General features: G+C 40.8%; 1 protein-coding gene across 4 annotated transcripts in view; it reads right to left on the bottom strand.

Annotated features, from left to right (window-relative positions):
• Positions 1–21,405, bottom strand: part of FYB1 (FYN binding protein 1) — a 96,232-nt gene that overhangs the window by 13,071 nt on the left and 61,756 nt on the right. For 2 of the 4 annotated variants that reach the window (XM_032213711.1, XM_032213714.1), the window contains exons 12-16: positions 20,834–20,971; positions 19,057–19,088; positions 16,588–16,657; positions 15,953–16,067; positions 10,478–10,640 (exon numbers count right to left, since the gene is read on the bottom strand). In XM_032213711.1, coding sequence (XP_032069602.1) covers positions 10,478–10,640; positions 15,953–16,067; positions 16,588–16,657; positions 19,057–19,088; positions 20,834–20,971 — 518 coding nt within the window. The remainder of the gene's footprint in view (positions 1–10,477; positions 10,641–15,952; positions 16,068–16,587; positions 16,658–19,056; positions 19,089–20,833; positions 20,972–21,405) is intronic. The other 2 variants (XM_032213712.1, XM_032213715.1) reach the window with 2 other exon arrangements.

The following is a 21,405-nucleotide window of genomic DNA, read 5'->3' as shown; positions in this document are numbered from 1 at the left end:
GCTTTGTGGGAGTGGCTTGCCAGCCATGTGACCGGGTAGGTGTGGCTTGGCAGTCATGTGACTGGGTGGGCATGGCCAACTTGTAAAAAGTGGGAAACTCACTTAACAATGCTCTTGCTTAGCAACCAAAAAGTTGGCTCAGAAACTCTGGCATTTGAAGCATGCAAGTCTTAAAGCTGTCAAGTTACAAGACCCTTGCAATGCTAACCCTTTAGAAAAAAAACAGGGGTGTTCAAACTTGACAGCTTTAAGACTTGTGGACTTCAACTCCCAGAATTCCTCCTCCAGTCATGTTGGCTCAGGAACTCTGGCATTGAAGTGTGCAAGTCTTAAAGCTGTCAAGTTACAAGACCCTTGCACCCCTAACCCTTTAGGAAAAAACCCCCAGGGGTGTTCAAACTTGACAGCTTTAAGACTTATGGACTTCAACTCCCAGAATTCCTCCTCTCACTCTTCATCTTGATGATGTGCGGACGGACGGGAGAGGGAGCTGGAACCGGTTCTAAATGGCACTGTAGATTTGTGGAACCTCTTCTATAGAAGAGGTTAGAACTGGCAGGAACCCACTCCTCATTCTGTTGTTTATACAGATCTGCCCCTATTTATTTCTTGGCAACCATTAAAAAAAATGGGATTTTTTCCCCAGGATAGTTAGTATGGGGAAAATAAGAGGAGGGAGCATTAGGGAATGCCTAATAGGCACGCCACCTCCAGTTGTGTAAAATAAAAATTAAATGCAAACCAAATAAATCAGTAAGGATTGTTCTCATTTTTTTTCTGAGATTAGACAAGGTTGGCTAACTGCTGCCCTCTGCTGTAGACAGAATGGGAATAAAATCAGAGAGAAATACTGTAATGAATTATTTGCTAGATGAAATTTCAAGTACAGTAGAGAGAGAACCTAGCACAATGCAAAGTGCCAATTCTCTTATATGCTGATGATGCCGCTATCATTTCACAAACCCCTGTAGGACTAAAGAGAGCAATTAGGGCAACACTCGGCTATTGCAGGCAAAACAAGCTGGTCTTTAACTTTGATAATTTTTTTTTTAGTTTTTGCTAAAAGACCAAGCCAATACTCCTGGAAAATAGAAGGACATAGTTTGGAACAGGTTAGAACATTTAGATACTTTGGGTGGTTTTCCACTCGCAAGGAACATGGAAGGCACACCTGGATCACACATTGCAAGTAGCCAATAGATCCTCAAATGCAATTAAACATTTCTTTTACACAGGTCAGTTAGTACCTGTTGCCTTAAAACTTCTTGAGGCCAAAACATTGGCACAAATTCTATATGGGGCACAAACAGGAATCCTTGCAAAGAGACACTTGCTAGAAACCATACAAACCAAATTCTTGCCAGCAATCTTAGCTGCACCCAATAGAATTCCCAATTAAGAATTGAGACAGGCATGCCTCAAATTCAGGCAAGAGCCTGGAAAATGATGATCATTCACTGGCTTAAAATGCATTTCTTTCCAGAAGGACTGTCCCCACTAGTGTTGACTGACAATCCCCCCCCCCCCCCAACAGGCAATTGATCACAAGCTGGGCTCTTATGGGCTCTCACGTTATTCTTAATGTCGCTAGGCTTTGATCAAGCAAAGCAAGTAGTAATTAACAGAATGAAGGACATGGAGTTCCAAGAAGAGGTTGCCTCTCCACAGTAGGGACAGAATCAAGCAAGGTATGTGGGAATCAGCAAGGTATCTAAATGACCTGATCTTCTCATAACAAAGAATAGCTTTCTTCAGAGCCAGATTTAACATTCTTCCTTTAGCACTCCTCCAGGCCAGGTATAAGAGAACACCTATAGCAGAACGGGTTTGTATATGTGGTAAAGGAGAAGTGGAAGATAACTCACATGTTCGATTACACTGCGAGCTATACAGACCTTGTAGGGCTGCACATATTCTCCCCTTATTAGAGAGATTGCCAGGGAGGGCAGACAATTTTTATCTAGCCTTTCTCCTCCAGGACACTAACCCAGTTACCACGTATGCAGTGGCAAAGTTCTGTGCTGCTGCAATGTCCATAAGAAAAAAAAATGGCTACAGAAGTATAGTTGTCATCTTGTACCAATTATCTGGACATATCTCTAACAATCTTTGGACCATTGTATTCACTCCTATACTTAACAGTGTTGCACCCAGGTAAACCAGGGAGTGACCCGAACAATCTGAGAACATGTATGTTATTTTCCACTTTAACGTCAATACCTTTCAATTATATCTTAATGTCAGTACTTTTTAACATAGTGTAAAAACTAATGTGTATTGCGGATCTTTGACTGTAATAAAGATTTACTTACTTACAAGTACAGTAGAAGCTAACAGATGGTTATTATTTGTAAGAGAGGATAGGGTATTCTTGTTTTTTTTAAATTTTCCTACATAATGTTCATTCTGTTTTATTATCAGAAAAATGTATTCAGGGATTTTAGAATAGGATAGGATAGGATAGGATAGGATAGAATAGAATAGAATAGAATAAGAGAGTTGGAAGGGATCTTGGAGGTCTTCAACCCTCTGCTTAGGCAGGAAACCCTACACCACTTCAGACAAATGGTTATCCAACCTCTTCTTAAAAAAGAATTTTCTATTCATATCCAGCCGATTCAATTCCAGGAAGTCAAAGAAAGAGCAATAACTTTTCCTTTCTTGGGAAGCGTTAGTTTATAGCAACCGTTTTTCAAACTTATATTAGTATTGTGTATGTTTGCTGCCTTGAGTTATTTATAAAAATAATAAAGGCAGGATAAAAATGAAAACCAAATAACATAAAGAACCACAGAGTTGATCTTAGAGGAGGAATACGACAGTTCACAAAATATGATTTAAGGCCAGGAAAAGAAGATAACATTGACAAGTAACTTAAAATAGTCCACAATAAAAAATTTCATCTGCACACATGTCAATTTGGAGTCAATGCATTAGCTATACTTGCTGCTCCTCCTTTGTGCAAATCTATGATGAAGCTATCCTTGAAATCTTTTGCATCAACTTTAATTCACCATCCATTCTGTCTTCATCCTATCACTTTATGTTTTACAATATAATCTTTTAGATAAACAATTTTCTCCATTTTTAGTTAATCATCTACAAAGATATAAACATGTATCTACTTCCTCTTTTTTTGCAAATCCTTCAGTTTTCCCTTTAAATATATACACAAACACACACATTTCTAAATGACTTACTGAAGAGCAAATATCTGGTTGTTAGAAATACTATCTGGCATGTGTTGTTTATTTGCCCCACTTTTATCCTTTCAATCAGAATTTTGTCAAACTCCTTCCCAGACACTCTTAACAAACAAACTTCCCTGAATTCATTATTTGCCCTTTGAGTAATAATTCTTTCAATTATCAGGCATAGAAGTAGCAAACAAATCACACAACCACTTCATAAGCAAGCCACATCCGTATTTTGACATTTCTCCTATGACATCAGCACTACCATTTTTCCAATTTTACAGATCATTTAGGACTCCATTTCATCTGTTTTCACTTGGACACATTTATAGCATTTGTTTTAAATCAATTCTTTGAAATATCACTGTTACTCCCATATTCCTGTCTCACCTACTCCTCTAAATATTACCTCCCTTCCGCTGGCAATCCCAAATTGTTACCACTTTTACTCCCTTCCACCGGCAGCCCCAAATTGTTAGCACTTTTACTTTTAATCCCATTTACTGTCAGGGGCTCCTTCCTTAATCCCTTTCACTCACTTCCAAAACAAAATGTTTCCATCAAAGTTGCCCTGCATTTCTTTGTGTTTTCTAAGCTTTACCATTCCTTGCATTCTTTGATTACATTCTCTTCACCTGTCTTTTTCTTGCTCCATAAAGCAAACAACTTTTTGGAAGCAATTATTCTCTTCTTTGTATTTCCATCTATCTTTAGCTTCCTTAACTATACCATCCCACCAAGCCCCCTTTTCATACCTACAGTACATCTGTTGTATTCTGTAGCATAATTTGTTTCAATCTTCTTCAAGCAGGAATAGCATGTATCAGAAGACGAAACAGAAACAAGTAACAGGTAGGTGGGTCACAGAAGTTGGGTGTGGTGGTGGGGGACATAGGGGGCCACACTTGAACCCTTGACATGACTCACAGAATCTGGCAAACCTCCTGCAAGCCCTGCGCCACAGATTATGCTTTAATGCATTAGACCAAATAATTATATGATGGATAAAATACAGAAGCAATGAAATATTAAAAGGAAGTTCTCCCTGGGAACCAAAAGTATTGCCATAGGACATTGGCGTGCAATCCTATTTACTAAAATCATTTTGTGAATGATGTCTTTGAAGGGAGGAAGGATGAGCTACATTATCTGGATTCCAGAAGGCAAATAATATAATCTCACCCCGATTTAGGAGTATCCCCTGTTGTTAAAAAAAAAGTTGTGAACTTAAAGGGAAAAAGCAAAGGAGCAGAGCTGTAGTGCCAGCTTTTGGGGCTTTGGAGAGAAATAAAGTGAAAGGTCACACACAAGCTGCAGTCTGCATTCCTAAAATTCCAATTGTTAATACCTCCCCGGGGAAAGAGATGCCTAACAAATGGGCTTATTCATGAGAACCAGGTGCCTTTGGAAAAGCAAATTAAAATTGCCATTCATTCAGCATGATGCTGAAAAAAGGCAATTGGCTATAACACCATCATCTCATGGCTCCTTAATGAATTCTAAGAATTATTCAAACAAAATTATATTTTGCACATGTTAGATGAGGCATGAAAAGTTCCCTTCCATAACCTTCCCAATAGATTGGGACGACAACACCTGCATTTTACACAATGCTGAAAAGAGATTTTAGGAACTGAAGTCCCATTGCATCAGAAGGATGATAAGATGTGGAAAGAAAAACAGTTTTGAATGAGCCATGATATCTCAAAGATGGCAAACTAACATTCCTTTGTCAAACCTTCAAGGTAAAGTCATGCATGCTAATTCTATTTTTATTGTAGCAGAACCTTGAAAGTGTGAATGCACTTCCCTCCCCGCCCCGCTTTATCTTCATGAGAAATAGGGGAGTGCGGTCTGAGATACTGTGGTTACAGTTCTGGCCCAACTCAGATTTTTAAAAATCTGATTGTTGTTTTGATAGTGACTCTTCTTCCTGTTCAAGGTTATTCTTTCTGTTGGTGACAACCTTCGACTCTCTGGGTGGGTTGGATAGCAACTCTCAGAATTCTGTAGGTTGTGTTGAGGAATTTGGATTGGAATCATAATCTACTTGTTCCGGAGAACCAAAATGTAGAAAATGTTGCCCTATTACTTATTATCCTATCACTTTCCCCAATCCCCATACAAAAATAACAAGTAGCAAAATACAAGATTATTTTATACAGAGATAGGACTTGCAACTCATAAGGATCGCTAAAATACTTTTTGAAAAACATTCTTAGAATCATTCTATTTCATACAAGATTAATCTTTAATGTTGTAGATGCTGCAGTGTAGCATCTAATTTTTGTCTGTTAGAATGAAGGGATAAGAACGTTCCAGACAACCAAAAGCCAAACCTGCAGTTCTGACCTAGGCTTCCCAAGAGCATGTAGCAAACTCCTTATCCCGACATAAAACTCCTCTTTTTAATTTTCTGTGAATTCTTCTAATTCACATCCAGCAAAGTCTTTCAAGGGAGGATTTGCAGTCACAGACCTTATCTGGCTTGGAGAGCTGACAGGCCAATATCTGCAAAACTTGGCAAGGAGTCTCAGAGAGTCATGAACCAATTAAGCAAACTAATTGTCTCCTGCAAACTCCACTCCCCTTTCTCTCCCCTTTTATTTCCTCTGGCAGGGGGCATTCATTGTCAATCTGTGGCCTTACTCCCAAGTTGACCCCTATTCTTTAGCTGCTCCCTTCGTCTGGCAACTCTGTGCATGCACACAATGGGAACAGGCTCCAGCTGTTTGTCTGCCTCACTGATGTCTGCCTCTAAAAGGCAGCTGATAACTGGCATATGGCTCTGGCCCCCTCTCTGTCTCTGACACAGAGCCCTCATCAGAGCCTTCCCCAGACTCCAGGACTAGCCCATATTCCTCCCCAACCTCTTCACTGTCTGAATCGGATGCCAGCTCTGCTGGCTGATGGTGGGCCACAACACCTGCTTCGTTTTCCCCTACACGAAGGAGTGTCAAACTTGTGGCCCGTGGGCCAGATGGTCACAGGTGGGCCATGGCCATCCCTGGTTTAGCGAAGGGGAAAATTTGTGATATGTCATGTGATGATGACGTGACGACGCTAGTTTGACACCCCTTCCCTAGAGGCTTCATTCATTCAGAACTATCTGTAAACCTTTATGCATCTAACTTTGTTCAGCCTCATTATTATTTTCTTTTTACTAGGACAAGTCAGAGTTCTGGAGATTTGCCTTGAGTGCATTCATTAACATTGTTCAAGTATGTTTATTGATTTTTAAATTCTTGATATTACTCAAGCAGCACAATATTCCAGAAATGTTGGGTGCTCCATTACTGGAGGTCTTTATAAAAAGCCTGGACAGCTATTTATCCAGAATGATGTAGGGTCTCCTGCTTGAATAAGGGGTTGGAGTAGAAGACCTCCAATGTTCCTTACAACTCTGTTATACTGTTACTGTTACTATACTGAAAGTGTATAACTTAGTGGCACTGGCTCTTCAATTCCTTCTGACCACATGGGGTGTTGGAATGTAAACAGGGAGTTAGGGATTCACTCAATGTTCCCTTGTATTTCACTTTACTCAAACTTTTGCTTTTTGAGACTGCTAATCTCGGGGTCTTCCTTCTGCCCTTGTTCCAAAGCATGAATGCATGAAATCTAGACACATAGAAATAAACAGCATCTACATACTGTGCAAAAGAGACAACCAACAAACCAAAATTGGAACAGAAAGACCAAAATGTGTCCCCACCAACAATCAACATCCAGATGAGCATAGATGAACTCCATGATTAACATCTGACCAACAATCAAAAAGTAGACAACAACAAAAGTAAACCCCAATCAAGGAATTGCCAAACAATCTAATACCCCTGAAAATAAGACCTTCCCGGATAATAAGCCTAATCAGGCTTTTGAGTGCATGCACTAAAATAAGCCCGCCCCAAAAATGTTGCAATACAGCAGCAGCCATGAGGTGACCACACTCGCCGCCTTCTGTACCTCAAAAATAATAAGACCTCCCCAAAAATAAGGCCAAGCACTTATTTCAGGGGTCAAAAGAAAACAAGACCCTGTCTTATTTTCAGGGAAACATAGGTAGTAAATGGCCCTACCAAAGAATCTCCAAGACTACCTCCACCAACACTGACAGGGCAAGCAACTAGAACAGGGCTGTCAAATTCCAAGCCCGCAAGCTGGATGCACTGGCCACTCCCACACCTGGTTTAGCCAAGGGGAAAAAAGTCCCAATACGTCATGTGACACTGCCATGACAACATGAGTTTGACACCCCTGCACTAGAATATAAACTGAGAGCAAACCCCACTTCTTACTAGCACTGATGATATTACCTACTTTGGGTAATGAAACATCTGTATAAAAAAACCCAAGCTCAGAGAGTAGCAAGAACCTCTCCTCTTTATCATATATTGGCTGTGGAATATGGGATTTTTGGACAGAAAAAAGAAAGTGAGAAAGAGAGAGAGAAAGAAAGAAAAAGAAGGAAAGAAGGAGAAAGAAGAAAGAAGAAAGAAGAAAGAAAGAAAGAAGAAAGAAAGAAAGAAAGAAAGAAAGAAAGAAAGAAAGAAAGAAAGAAGAAAGAAAGAACGATGGGGAGAAGTTTAGGTATGGCCTTGAGATGCAGCTGTGCTCTCATGGGAACAGATGAGCTGCCTTACTGATAACCAGGTCTCTTAAGAGGCAGGTGGAGGTAGTATTTTTATTGGCCAAGCTTAGTGTTGAAAGTGGGGGAATCTAAAGACCTGATCTTCTTAGTTGTGGAGGAATGTATTGCCATGTTTGAAGCTGCATTGTTTTCAGACATCAGGAGAGAGAGAGAGAGAAACTTTGGAGAGATCATATGGGAAGCTGGCAGCTGGAATGAGACATCACTGGGAGGGTTCTGGGAGAGAGGGGTAAAAATGTTGATTGGGAAAAGAGAAGCCAAAACCTGGACAAAGCGGTGTGTTTTACCAAACCCTAAGACCAGGGTTAGGGTTCAAAATTTTTAGCAAGGGGTTCTCTGCCCAGTTGCTGGGTGGGTGTGGCCATGGTGGGCATGGCCTAGTCAGCCTCCTGCACCATGGTGTGGGGGGGGGGCGTTTTTGGCCTCCCTGGGCTTTGGAGGTTTTTTTCGAGCCTCCGGGAGGGAAAAAACGGCCTGCCCAGGTTTCGAAGGCCCTCTGGAGGCCAGAAATGGGCCTTCCCAAACTTCCAGTAGGCCCATTTTTCACCTTCCCCAAGCCTCCGCGTGCGCCCTACACTTACCTGCACCCAAAACGGGCTACCTGGGGACTCCTGGGAAGTGTGGAGTGGGGGTCCAGTCAGGAGTGGGATTTGGGGGTTCTCCGAACTGCATAGAATCTTAGCTAGAGGTTCTCCTGAATCCCTGCGAACCCCCAGGAGCCCACCCCTGCCTAAGACCAATGGGGATAGCGAGAGGTAGCTGCCTGCAAAGGACATGTGGGGACCTGGAGGAAGCCCAAATTGGGAGGAGCTGAAGGAGATAGTAACTAAGCAGTGGAATGGACGGCCACTAGCAAATAGCTCTGGGAAAGAGGTAGATACAGTTACAGCCTTTAGAGAGACAGGAAGGAGGAAGAAACTTTGTACTGAGAAGTTTGAACAAACTACTGTAAATAATCTATTTTTTTTTCCTTGTTCCTGTAAATCTTCTACTTGACATAGTAATGGAAACAAAAAAGTTTCTGTCCAGCAAATGTTCTGCTTAAAGTCACACGGACGGCCCACTGTATAAGTACCATTAGTCACACTTTGAAATTGCTTGAAATAAATCTACTTTCTCTTATAACTGGCTTTGCAAACTCTAACGTTCAGCTCAGAGGATTGTGCACACACATACACAGGCAAATTTCTTTTTTCCAGCACAAAACAGCTATTACTGCTAGCACAGCATTCAAAATTGTATTCAGGCTGGTGTTGGCCAAGAACCTAGCAATTCCCCAAATTTGTAGCTAAGAACCACATAAATATCTAGATTCATGAATGACACTAAATTAATAATAGGATGTGTTTGCCTTGGCCCCGGGCATTGAATCAATGTAGGTTATAAAGCTTGGTTAATAGTTACAATACAACTATCCAACTGGAGTTTAATGAACAATACCTGGTTAAATAAACTGTGGCTTAGTGTGACGTACGAACCAGTGGTGGGATTCAAATAATTTACCAACTGGTTCTCTGCCCTAATGACCAGCTGGATAGGCGTGGCTCAGTGGTCATGTGACCAAGTGGGATTGGCTAATTCAATGTCACTCAGGTCGATGGGCGCTTTGCCTCAGCTGTGACAATGTAATCAGGGTTAACTGGACAGGCAGTTTATGTAATCAGGGCAATAAAGATGAGGCTAGAAACAACACCAGAATGTTTCCTTCCTGCCTTCCTTACAGGATTAGCCCTGTAAAGTGGGGAAAAAAACAAAAGGAGATTTCTTCCAACAACTGGTTTTCCGAACTGCTTAGAAAGTTAACAACCGGTTCTCCCGAATAGGTGAGAACTGGCTGAATCCCACCACTGATATGAACTCACCCCTTCCCTCCAGATATACAAAGATCAGTGATGGCAAATCTATGGCACGTGGGCCAAAGGTGGCACACAGAGCCCTCTCTGTGGGCATGTGCGCCATCGCCAGCTGCTTTTCTGATTTCTGGCGTGCGCATGCGCAGCAGCCCAGCCAGCTGGTTTTTGCAAGTGCTGGAGTGCCAGAAACCCAAAGACCAGCTGGCCAGCCACCTGGTTTTGGGGTTTCAGGCACTTTGGTGCCTGCGAAGATCAGCTGTCCGGTGTTCATGCATGCGCTGGAAACCCAAAGACCAGGAACATGTTCCAATGCACACGTTCCAGTTGAGGCTCTCGGTACCAAAAAGGTTTGCCATCTCTAACATAGATAAATATTCTCTGAAACCAATTTTTTCTTTTAGAAAGGAAGGGTTTATTTTAATCATAAATAGATTAGTCTCAATGTAAAAACAGCAATAGGAGCTTAGTAAGGACATATTATTTATTAAATAAAAAACATTCAGCAGTGTTCAAAATAATTACGTCCTGTAATTAATCTGAAAATCATTTGAGCTATTGCTAGTAATGCCTGCATGGCCCATGGTGACCTTAAATGTACAAAGATCCTGTATACTTTTATTGCCCTTTAACTGTTACTGGATTATGAATCCCATCATTTCTTATGTTTGGCCATAAGCATTAAGGCTAATGGAAGTTGGAGTTCAACAATATTTGGATGGCCATGGTGACCACTTCTGCTTTTCATCACTTATTTTCTTCCATTCTGTGTTAGTACTTACATTTTCCTTCTTCATTCCTACAAAGCACTTTAGTTTCATCCACATCTTGAATAACCTCAACCAGTTCTCCCGGCTTGACTTGCAAATCTTTGGAACCTCTTTTCTTTAGGGAGGGTGCGTTAGATATGGTAGTAGTGTAGAGAACTCGAATATCACCTTCATACTATGGAAATAAAATGAATGATTCATAAATAAAAATTAAACATCAATTGAAATTATACTTTTGGCTTGGTATACAGTTGAATAAATGTAATCTTGTTAGAAGAATAAATACATTTGATTTCCCCTCTCAAAGCACACAGTACAAGACAATTTGAATTGATAATGAGTGATCTTTGTTCAACTATTCTTCTTGCCTGATGACCCAGGAAAGGGATTGGATAGGATCTATCTCAGAATAATATCCCAGTTGGGCAGTAAGTCAGTGGCCCATCTGTTGCTTCTCCATCCCATTCCTGAGGTCACAGTCTCAGCTTCACCAGATAAAACAGATGGGAATCACAACTAGATGAGCTACCAAGCTTCATTGAGTAGAATTCTTCCCTCTCCCCATCTGCCTCATTTACAGGCCAAGAAACTAGGGAGGGTCTCTTCTGAGCATCCAATCACTATGAGGGTTGTGGGCTATGCTGACTCTTACTTGATCGTTTCCTTGGCAGTGTCTCTTTGCCTAGTCTCCCAAGGTCTTTCCTATATACAATTAAACTCCCTAAAAACACATTACAGTGTTGGCACAATCAGAATTTTAGAACAATTCTTCTGTAAGAAAACAGTACAAATTTCTTAGGGTTTCTGAGTATTTTAACTTACTGTGTCTGTGTATAGTTTGCCATTTGCACAGTGGCAGATAGGACAGCGTTTCAGAGGGTCAACATCATTGCCCAGAGGATTATTGGTTGCCCTCTCCCCTCTTTGGAAAAGCTTTATAGTTCCCACTGCCTTAAGAAAGTTCAAAACATTCTCAAGAATCCATCTCATCCTGGGCACTTTTTTTTGAACTATTACCATCTGGCAGACGGTACAGGATAATAAAAACAAGGACAAATAGGCTGAAAAACAGCTTCTATCCCAGGGCAGTAACCATATTGAATTCTATGGTATAGTGCAATATCGGGTTTTCAATTTTAATTATATAGAAAGTAAAGGATGTATGTTTCTGTTTTTATTTTTATAGTTATAATGTGCCCTGAAGATGGTATTTAATTTGATTGTACCATGTGCAATGACAATAAAGTAAAAATCATAAAAGGGGACCATAACTGAAGACCATATCCACTATATGCATAGTGTGAGAAAAGGAATCTGAGATTATGAATGAACTTCTAGGGGTCATTCAGGAGATTTAGGATAAGACTATATATATTTTTTCTTTACACTGAGTATAATTGTGCTATCCCAACAGTATATAACTAATGTAGGAATTAAGAGCTGTTTCCTTTAAGCAACTACCTCATGGGAAACGTAACTACCTTATGGGAAATGTAGTTCCATAACATGTGACCACATCTGTGCTCCCTGATTGGGCAGTGGGGTACTCTGCCCGGGAAAATTGATTTATTACTGACTACTCACTGAATTGCCTTTTGTTCTACCAGAAAAGCAGCTTTGCACCAGCAGCATGGGTTAGAAGATATTAATGTCTTTTTACACTACGTGATGGGACAAATCATGAAAGGTCAGAAGTATCTTAACATTGAACTGTAAGTTTTGCTATTAAGAATGCCTGATAATAAACGTGATCTGAAAGAGATTCCTAAGCATGGAGTTAAACTGCATGCCCCAAGCAAGCCTACAACGCCCGGGGCAGAACAATAATTAATCTATGAAATATGCAATGTGACATGATGATATCCACCATGTAAGATAGCCTTAAAAGAGGTCTAGACAGATACTGGGAGAATAAGGTTATTTAAAACGAGTCAGGATGGTAATATTTTACCATCTGCACGAGATGCAGTTTAAGCCTCTAAACCAGTCACTAAGGAACATGAGTGGGAAGTTCCTAATGCCCTCCTATTCTTCTGATGACCCTCTCAGAGGTATTTTGTCAGAGTGTTGGCAGTATGACTACTATTAGGAGACAACCAAGGAGCAAAACACAGCACACAGAGACTTAGAGACATTTAACAGTGGCTTATATACAACGTATACAGAAATATACGTGGTAGCAAATACCTGACAAGCAATCAATCTTCTTCTTAACATTACAAGGAGAACTTAGCAATGGATACCGTACACAAGGAGAGAGAAACACGAAGAAAAGAGATACGCCCTCTCATGGTCGCCTTTATATAGACACCTCTTAAGGTGATAAGGACTTGTGTGGACCCTGTCACACTCTTAAATTGGCTATACCAATGCTGATTCATCTTCATTGTATCAGCCTTATATGTCATCAGCTTTACAGTTTAATCAGCCTTACATTGGCTGGTCAGCTTTAAATCATCATTACCATGAGGTGTTTTTTTTTTTGTTTCATCAAGGTGGTGAACCCCCCCCCCCCATCCCCATCCTGGGCACAATGTTTTGGAAGCCAGATTCTGCCTGTCATAAGCCAGGACAAAAGGTGAGTGATGGAGGAGTAACACCTCCTTAAAAAACCTTGGTCCAGCTGTAGCACCTCATAAGTCCCCCTTTTCCAGGGTTACAGGAGAAGACGGTCAACGGTTTTGAAGGTGGAAGAAGGCTTTACGCCCCAACGGCAGATAAAGCAGCAGAACCATCTTCTAGGAGAAGGGAAACTCTGATTACAAACCTCTACTGCCTTGTGGCTATATCCACTACTAGAAAAGGCTTCAGGAGTCAACCTCGAGGCAAAATCTGGAGCCGGAGTCCCAGAAGCAGTTCATGACTGTGTACAACCACATTCTGGTAACTCCTGCGACGCAGCTGGAACCAATTGTATCGACTCTGCCATTCCATTGGACTATTTCAGCAACGTGGAGAGGGGGTATTTGCTGCTTGGGTAACAGTCTATCCTCCATACCCAGGCCTCATGCTCTGGAGAGGACACCTCTTTCCAGAACACGATACCATAGTCTTTTGAGACTGAAGGATGCCAATGCAATGCATCAAGGTGGAAAAAGAAACTAAGCTAGTTAGTCTTTAGTCTGATTTATCAGAGGACTTCTTTAATTAATCAGTCGTGCAATCCAGTCCTATGTGTACTCGGTTTTAAAAATTCAGAAGAGCAGCTGCAGCGCAAGGAAACGCATAGTGCAGTAACATCCTACAAAGTTGCATCCTTTTTAAATTTTTTGATTCACAGAGAATTTCAAGTCGAACAACATAGCATGTTCTTCAGAGATTTGCATTTCCCCTGGATCAAAACTTGAACCCTCCTCTGAGACTACTGAATGACTTCCTCTCGCTATCAGACCTGCAAAACGCTTTGCTAACAGTGTGTTCAATGGGGAAATATGCTACTTTCACATTTTTCCCAGGGGAACAAAAGAAGAGTAATAATTCTCCAAGGCAGCTTTTTGAAATGCTCTTTGGTACGCTTTTATGAATTAAGATTCTAAAGGGTCTAACTAAACCTAACTATTACTATCAGAAAATGAACTCTAATCAATTCAATGAAAATGGAAGCGTGTAATGGACTTTTTGAGTAAAAAGTTACTTCTGATTTATGATTTTGATGACTAGATTAGAATAGATTACAAAAAGAAAATTAAAAAGACACTTGGAATACTGCATGCAGTTTTGGTCGCCCCAATGTCAAAAAGATGTGGAGACCCTAGAAAGAATACCAAGAAGAGCAACAAAGATGGTTAGGGGACTGGAGACTAAAACATGTGAGGAATGGTTGCAGGAACTGGTTATGTCTAGTTTAATGAAAAGAAGGACCAGGGGAGACATGATAGCAGTGTTCCAATATCTCAAGGGTTGCCACAAAGAAGAGGGAGTCAAACTATTCTCCAAAGCTCCTGAGGGTAGAACAAGAAGCAATGGGTGGAAACTAATCAAGGAGAGAAGAAACCTAGAACTGAGCAGAAATTTCCTGACAGAACAATTAATCAGTGGAACAGCTTGCCTCCAGAAGTTGTGAATGCCCCAACACTGGAAGTCTTTAAGAAGATGTTGGATAGCCATTCGTCTGAAGCGGTGTAGTGTCCTGTCTAAGCAGGAGGTTGGACTCTCTTCCAAATCTGTTATTCTATGTCAAAAAATTATTACAACGTAAGAGAGAGAAAATGAGACCCAATATTATGAGTCCCATGTAATATTCACTGCCATGTGAGCCATAACAGCTAGATTTGCCTAACAGAAGATATAGAAAGGATTTGGAGGGAATCAACCCAATTAATTTTGAATTGCAGAGGCAGATAAATACAGAAGTCACTTCCTGAGATATTTTATTTGTCAAACATATTTATCTGTCAAACTTAACTCTATGCAGATCACTCTGTCTGAAGCCATGTAGGACCTTAAAAGCAACATACAGCATCTAAAACTATACATAGAAGCCAATTTGCAATCATTGCAACTCTTAAGCAGTGGAGTCACTATTTGGGGGTACACCTGTTAATCCCTGAGCCTGAATCCCTGCATCTTGTATCAATTGTAACTTACGATATAAGTCCCAGAGCTCACTGTAATAGCATTGCCAAAAAGGCATTAAGAGTTGTTAACCTAATTTTGCTAAGCTTCTTCTCCGGTAACATTGTATTGCTAACTAGGGTGGACAAAACCTTTGGCAGACCAATCCTTGAATACAGCTCGTCTGCTTGGAATCCACACTGTATATCTGACATTAATACGATTGAGCTAGTCCAGAAGTATTTCATGAGAAGAATACTCCACTGCTCTGCTCACAATAGAATCCCTTACACCACCAGGCTTGAAATTTTGGTCTTGGGCAATCTGGAACTGCGTTGCCTCCCGTCGGACCTACGCATAGTACACAATGCTTAAAGGGGACGTGCATAAGCGCACCAGCGTGCCTACCGTCCCTGTCCTACTGTCCTCATTTATTTGTATTCATTTCCTTTGTTCATGTCCATTGTTTATACTTATACCTGCTCTCCTGTACATGTTTGACAAACTAATAAATAAAATAAAAATAAATAAATAAACTTCTCCTTGTACAGCACTTTACAATATTCCAAGCAGAGTAACTACTGTAAGGCATAGATAACTGCACAGGGCTTCCTCATTCAGAATTGTTGCTATTGCTGCAAAAAGAAAATGTCACTATACAAAAATCTTCCTGGCCACAACTGCCACCTATTGTTCCTGCCCAATTGCATAACGCTTCTTTTCAGAGACAAACATAAATTTTCTCTGGAGTTCATCTCAGAAAAAAGCAGAGTTAGGAAATATCAGCATCAAACTGGATCCCTTGTCAGTATTTAAGGGCTTTTGCGAAGCTGGGAAATTATAGAATGATCAGATGTTGCCTTGATATGTTTAAGATTGCTTATGCGTTTATTTAACATATTTATGTTTACATACAATCAAACAAATACTTACTTTGAATTTTTTTCGAAAATCTTTCTCTTCTTTGTCCATCTTCTTAAACTTCTGTGAATCACGTTCATCAGATTTGCCCCTCCCAAAGTTCAAAGATTTGATATTTTTCCCGAGGCTAAAACAATACATTAGAACAAAAGGGAAAAAAAGCCATCAGTACATTAAGGTAAAGGTTCCCCTCGCACATATGTGCTACTCGTTCCCGACTCTAGGGGGTGGTGCTCATCTCTGTTTCAAAGCCGAAGAGCCAGCGCTGTCCAGAGACGTCTCTGTGGTCATGTGGCCAGCATGACTAAACACCTGAGGCGCATGGAACGCTGTTACCTTCCCACCAAAGGTGGGTCCTATTTTTCTACTTGCATTTTTTACATGCTTTCGAACTGCTAGGTTGGCAGAAGCTGGGACAAGTAACAGGACATCACCCCATTACACAGCACTAGGGATTTGAACTGGCGACCTTTCGATCAACAAGCTCAGCGTCTTAGCCACTGAGCCACCACGTCCCTATCAGTGCATTACATTGGTATATTTAGCTGCAACTGCAAATTATTTTTACTAGTTTACACAAGTCAACCAGCCCCCACTCTGTATGAAAGAATACAAAGAAACAAACTTTTTAATTTATTTTAACTTGCCTAATTTCTTTTGGTGGGAGCGGGAAGTCAGTGGATTCAACATCATCGTAAACATCACTGTCTCCAGTATCTAAGATAGATTTGTAGGGAAAAAAAGATAATTAACATTGGTTATATTTATACATATAGTTTGGTGATAAATTTGGACAAAAATAATAAATTAGGATTTCAATTTTAGACGAAGGTCATACTTTAAAGCAAGACGTTATCTTTATATTATCTTAAAAATTTGCTTCACACTTAACTTCGCAGTTTAAAAATAAACCAGTTTTTGTTTCCTGGATTGTTTAGCCATTCAAATAAAGCTTAGGCAAGGCAAAAGTTACCATGACATTTGCCATGTAAACCTGGCCAAGTAAATTGAGTAATATGTTGTAACAGTGAATTTGTGTGTTATGATATGCCATGACAAATATAAACCAGGCTATTACATGATCTTTCTTAAATGAACAGAACAACATGTGTGTTGAACAGTCTAGAAATCTTCTGAGTTAATTAAGGCTTAGCTAATGCATTTCAGGGCACTACTGGCTTATGTATACACATATTTCTGGAGTGGATTGTGTCCTGTGTTTGCTGTTAAACTGTGTTACTAGATGTTATTAATTTCACTGAGTTGGAATCTGAAACCAGGAACTGCTGGAAAGCAGCAACACATTTCAAAATAATTCACTAAATAGTATGTAGGTCCAAAGCTGCTTGTCAGTATTTGTTGCCTAAGGAGCATTATGCTTGTCACGACTGCAGATACCCCAAAATATCCCTTTCAACAGTCTCTGGCCTCAAACTACTTATCACATTACAAGTGTTACAGAGAGGTTTTATTTAGCGGCTGCCTCATTTAGTGGCCTTCACAGTTACAATGATGATTTCGTTGCACTCCTACGCACTTGCTGTCCAGTGGTGGATTCCGAATGAGCCGGGCGGTGTCCACATGGACACGCGCAGCGCATGCGTCTTACCACCTCCGTGAGGCTCCAGCTGCTCAACGGAGCGTCGCACAGGTGCTGTATGCGCCATGCACATGTGCAGAAGCATGGAAGCCTTAAAAGACAGGTAAGGAGCTCAGATGGGCAGGTGGGCTCTCTGGAACACCGTACCGGAACTGTATCCGGTGGTCCAGGCAGGCTCTGGTACGCCTGTACCGAGGCATACCATCTGCAACCCACCACTGTCGCTGACGATTCTGTGCATGAGCGAAGCATGTGGGCAGGTGGGCAGAATCTCCTGCCATTGCTACTACCAATTTGCCCAATCCGGGCTGAACTAGCAGCAACCTACCTCTGCTCTAAACACAGGCTGTTTATTAAAGCACACACAATTTTAGCAGTCTGTGAAAGCATTCCGTGGCTTAACACTTCATCGGTCTGAGGAAGGCGAACACCGTCTGCCATTTTGAGCAATAGTACATTTGTATCTAGGCCTTGTCCTTAAGATGGATGTTCTTAACTCAGGGATTGCCTGAACTGGAACTGGTTTTGAGTTAGAAAGTAAGTCATTCAGGGCCAGCATGGAGGAACAAGGCAGTGGTGGGATTCTTTTTTTTCCCACTACTGGTTCCGTGGGTGTGGTGGCCTGTTGGACGTGGCGTGGCTTGTTGGGCATGGCTTGTTGGGTGTGGCAGGGGAAGCATACTGTAAAATCTCCATTCCCACCACACTCCAGGGGAAGGTTACTACAAAATCCCCATTCCCTCCCGATCAACTGGGGACTCGAGAATAGATGGAAGTGGGGCAGTCAGAAGTGGTATTTATCGGTTCTCCGAACTACTCAAAATTTCCACTACCGGTTCTCCAGAACTGGTCAGAACCTGCTGAATACCACCTATGGAACAAGGGCATCTTTTCCACAATTCCAATATGTTTTGTGAGATAAAACTTACAACAGTATTGTATTAGCAAGAGGATGCAGCTAACAGGCTTAGCTCAGGGATTTAGGCTGGGTGCAGTGTGACCCATCCTGCCTTTTCCAAAAAAAGAAAAAAACCAGGATAAACTGAGTGAGACTAGGATGAATGGCAGAGAAGTCGATGGAGTAGGACTTTTTCTTCCTGCTGGCATTAATGTAACCTTTAGGGTGCATAATGATATAACCAGTGGTTATTGCTGTCCGAAAAACAATATGCTAACCAATAGTTGGATAACAGTTGGAAGAAGAAGAAATCCATATGTTTTGCATAGAAGAAAGTATCTATGACATTTATACAAATCAAACCAGTGTTTCTCAAACATAGCTGGCTGGGGAATTCTGGGAGATAAAGTTCACATATCTTAAAGCTGCCAAGTTTGAGAAATACTAAGTTGAAGATATTCAGTTGGCAAAAGGCCACAAGCATGAGATGGCAGCAAAAAGCGACAATATTTCAGATCTCTTTGCTGCCATCTCATGGTTATCCAGATTTCTGCATTCAAGATATATTAGTTCTAATTCAATTCAGCCACAGTCAAAGAATTTCATCCAATGACTTACCCGTCCCTGTTGGTTTTGCTAAAGGACTTCTTCTAGAAATAAATTTAGAAACAATTAATTAATTAATATATGAAATGGAAGAATTAGAATTATCTCAGCTTTAAATCATATGTGACTAAATATAAAAGAATAAAGCATACATCTTGAAATTTTGTCATTGAACCTGCAGATTAAGATTGGTAGGTTCAATGTCAAGAGCGCCATAAAATATCCATCCTTGCTTTATAAAATTAAATAACACATCTATATATATATTATAATAGCAAGAACCTCTACCTATTTCACACGTGAACTTTTCTTGGCTATAAATAGACTTCTATTTCTAAAGCTATTATACCACTCAAATAAATACCTTGGCCTGAAATATGTCAAAGGATTTTAAACAATTCCAAAGTATTACATAAATGCAATATATTATTGTCACTGTTGCTATTAAAGCAATATAATTAAAAGGAGGAGCATGCTGTTGAATGCTTCCTATTTATCTGTGGAATCCTGTGAAATCCACACTGTCATTGTTCCACTAGGAGTCACACTCTACCAGTATGTTTTCCTGGACAAACCCAGCTAATGTGAATTAGAGCTATGCAAGGCCAATAATTTTGATTCCAGTAGGTCAGATCTGCCTGCTCCTAATTCTGCTACCCAGATTGGTACCATGAATCTGTTCTCAATAGAAGCCATCTAGATGATTAGAAGCGTGGAGGCTAAACTATATGACTTGAAGAGCAGTTGTAAGAACTGGGCATGGCTGGTCTAGTGAAGAGAAGATCAGAGGTGACATGATAGCAATATTCCAATATTTGAGGGAGTGTCACAGAGGGGAAGGGGACAAACTATTTTCCAAAGCACCTGAAGGCCAGACAAGGAAATATCAATGAAAACGGATCAAGGAGAGATTCAATCTTGAAATAAGGAAAAGTTTTCTGACAATCAACCAATGGAACAACTTGCCCTCAGAAGCTGTGGGTGCTTCACCCACTGGAGGCTTTCAAGAAAAGCCTGGACAGCCATTTGTCAGAAATGGTATAGGGTCTCCTGCTTGAGCAGGGGGTTGGAGTAGATGACCTATAACCATGATGGTGAACCTATGGAATACATGTGGCATGCAGAGCCATCTCTGCAGTTATGTGAGCTGTTGCCCCAGCTCAGTGCCACCATGCATGCATGTGCACTTCACACCGGCCAGCTGATTTTTGGGTCTCTGGTGTGCATGCAGGAGATGCATGCGCATGCATGGGGGGAGGGAGAGGCGGGGCGGAGAAGCGCTCCCCCATATTCTATTTTTGGTCCAAGGAGGTTTCAGGGAGGCATGCTAGGCCCAAAATGGGGTATAGGAGGTCACATGCATATGCGTGGGGGGACATGTGGGGAAGTGTTGCATGTGCATGCACACGGGGGAGGTGTCATGTGTTCATTGCATTATGGATGTGGGCATGTGCACGCTTTCAGTACGTGAGGAGGAAAAGGTTAGCCATCACTGACCTACAAGGTTCCTCCCAACACTGTTATTTTGTTATTCATCTCTCCTTGCTTCATAGAAAAAATGCTCCTCTTATCATACAACCATGATAGTTAAAAGTTATCAAGTCACTGACAGAAAGGCCCAGCTTTTTAGTCAAGTAGTAGTTTCATAGCTTGAGTTATCTTATGCATATTTGATTTGTGGCTTATTAGGCTGCTGTGAGAAGTGGTTAGTAGAGCACAATCATCAATGAATCCGTGGTATTAGCTTTAGTGAGCTTTGCGTGTGTTACTTTTCACAGCAGTCTCTTACAAGGAATTTTCATCTTCTGTCACATTGACTTTGGATGGTGCCTCTCGCATACTTTTCTTTTGGTAATCTTTTCCCTTTAAAATCTTCAAAAGCCCCTTGGACCAGGTGTCACTTTTCTCTTCATCCTGTGACACAGATCTTTGAAGTATGCACACAATTATTACATAGTAGAATAAAAAAAATGTTAGCAAGTACTTTGGCCTAGTGAATTAATTGAATAATTGAAATACGTATTCAGGGAGCTACTTGCAGATTATTTAGAGCAGTGTTTTTCAACTTTGGCAATTTTAAGATGTGTGAATTTCAACACCCGGAGTTCTCTCTGGGGAATTCTGGGCATTGAAATTCACACAATCTTGAAGCTGGTGAGTTTAACACTTTAGGCAGTTCTCCCCAGAGGTAAATCAAATTTGTGCTCTCTGTACAAATATATTTCCTGCCACAAACTAATGAAGGGTGCCTATTGTGCATGCAGACAAATACATCTGAATACATATGTTTAATAATATGGCTAGCATACCTTAATTATCTTTGCTATGGGAAGCATTAGCATTATTAGTGTTATACACCAT

Source organism: Thamnophis elegans, chromosome 3 (assembly GCF_009769535.1).
Source record: "Thamnophis elegans isolate rThaEle1 chromosome 3, rThaEle1.pri, whole genome shotgun sequence".
NCBI lineage: Eukaryota > Metazoa > Chordata > Lepidosauria > Squamata > Colubridae > Thamnophis > Thamnophis elegans.
The sequence above is the reverse complement of the archived record's forward strand: the minus strand, read 5'-3'. Positions and strand labels throughout refer to the sequence as shown.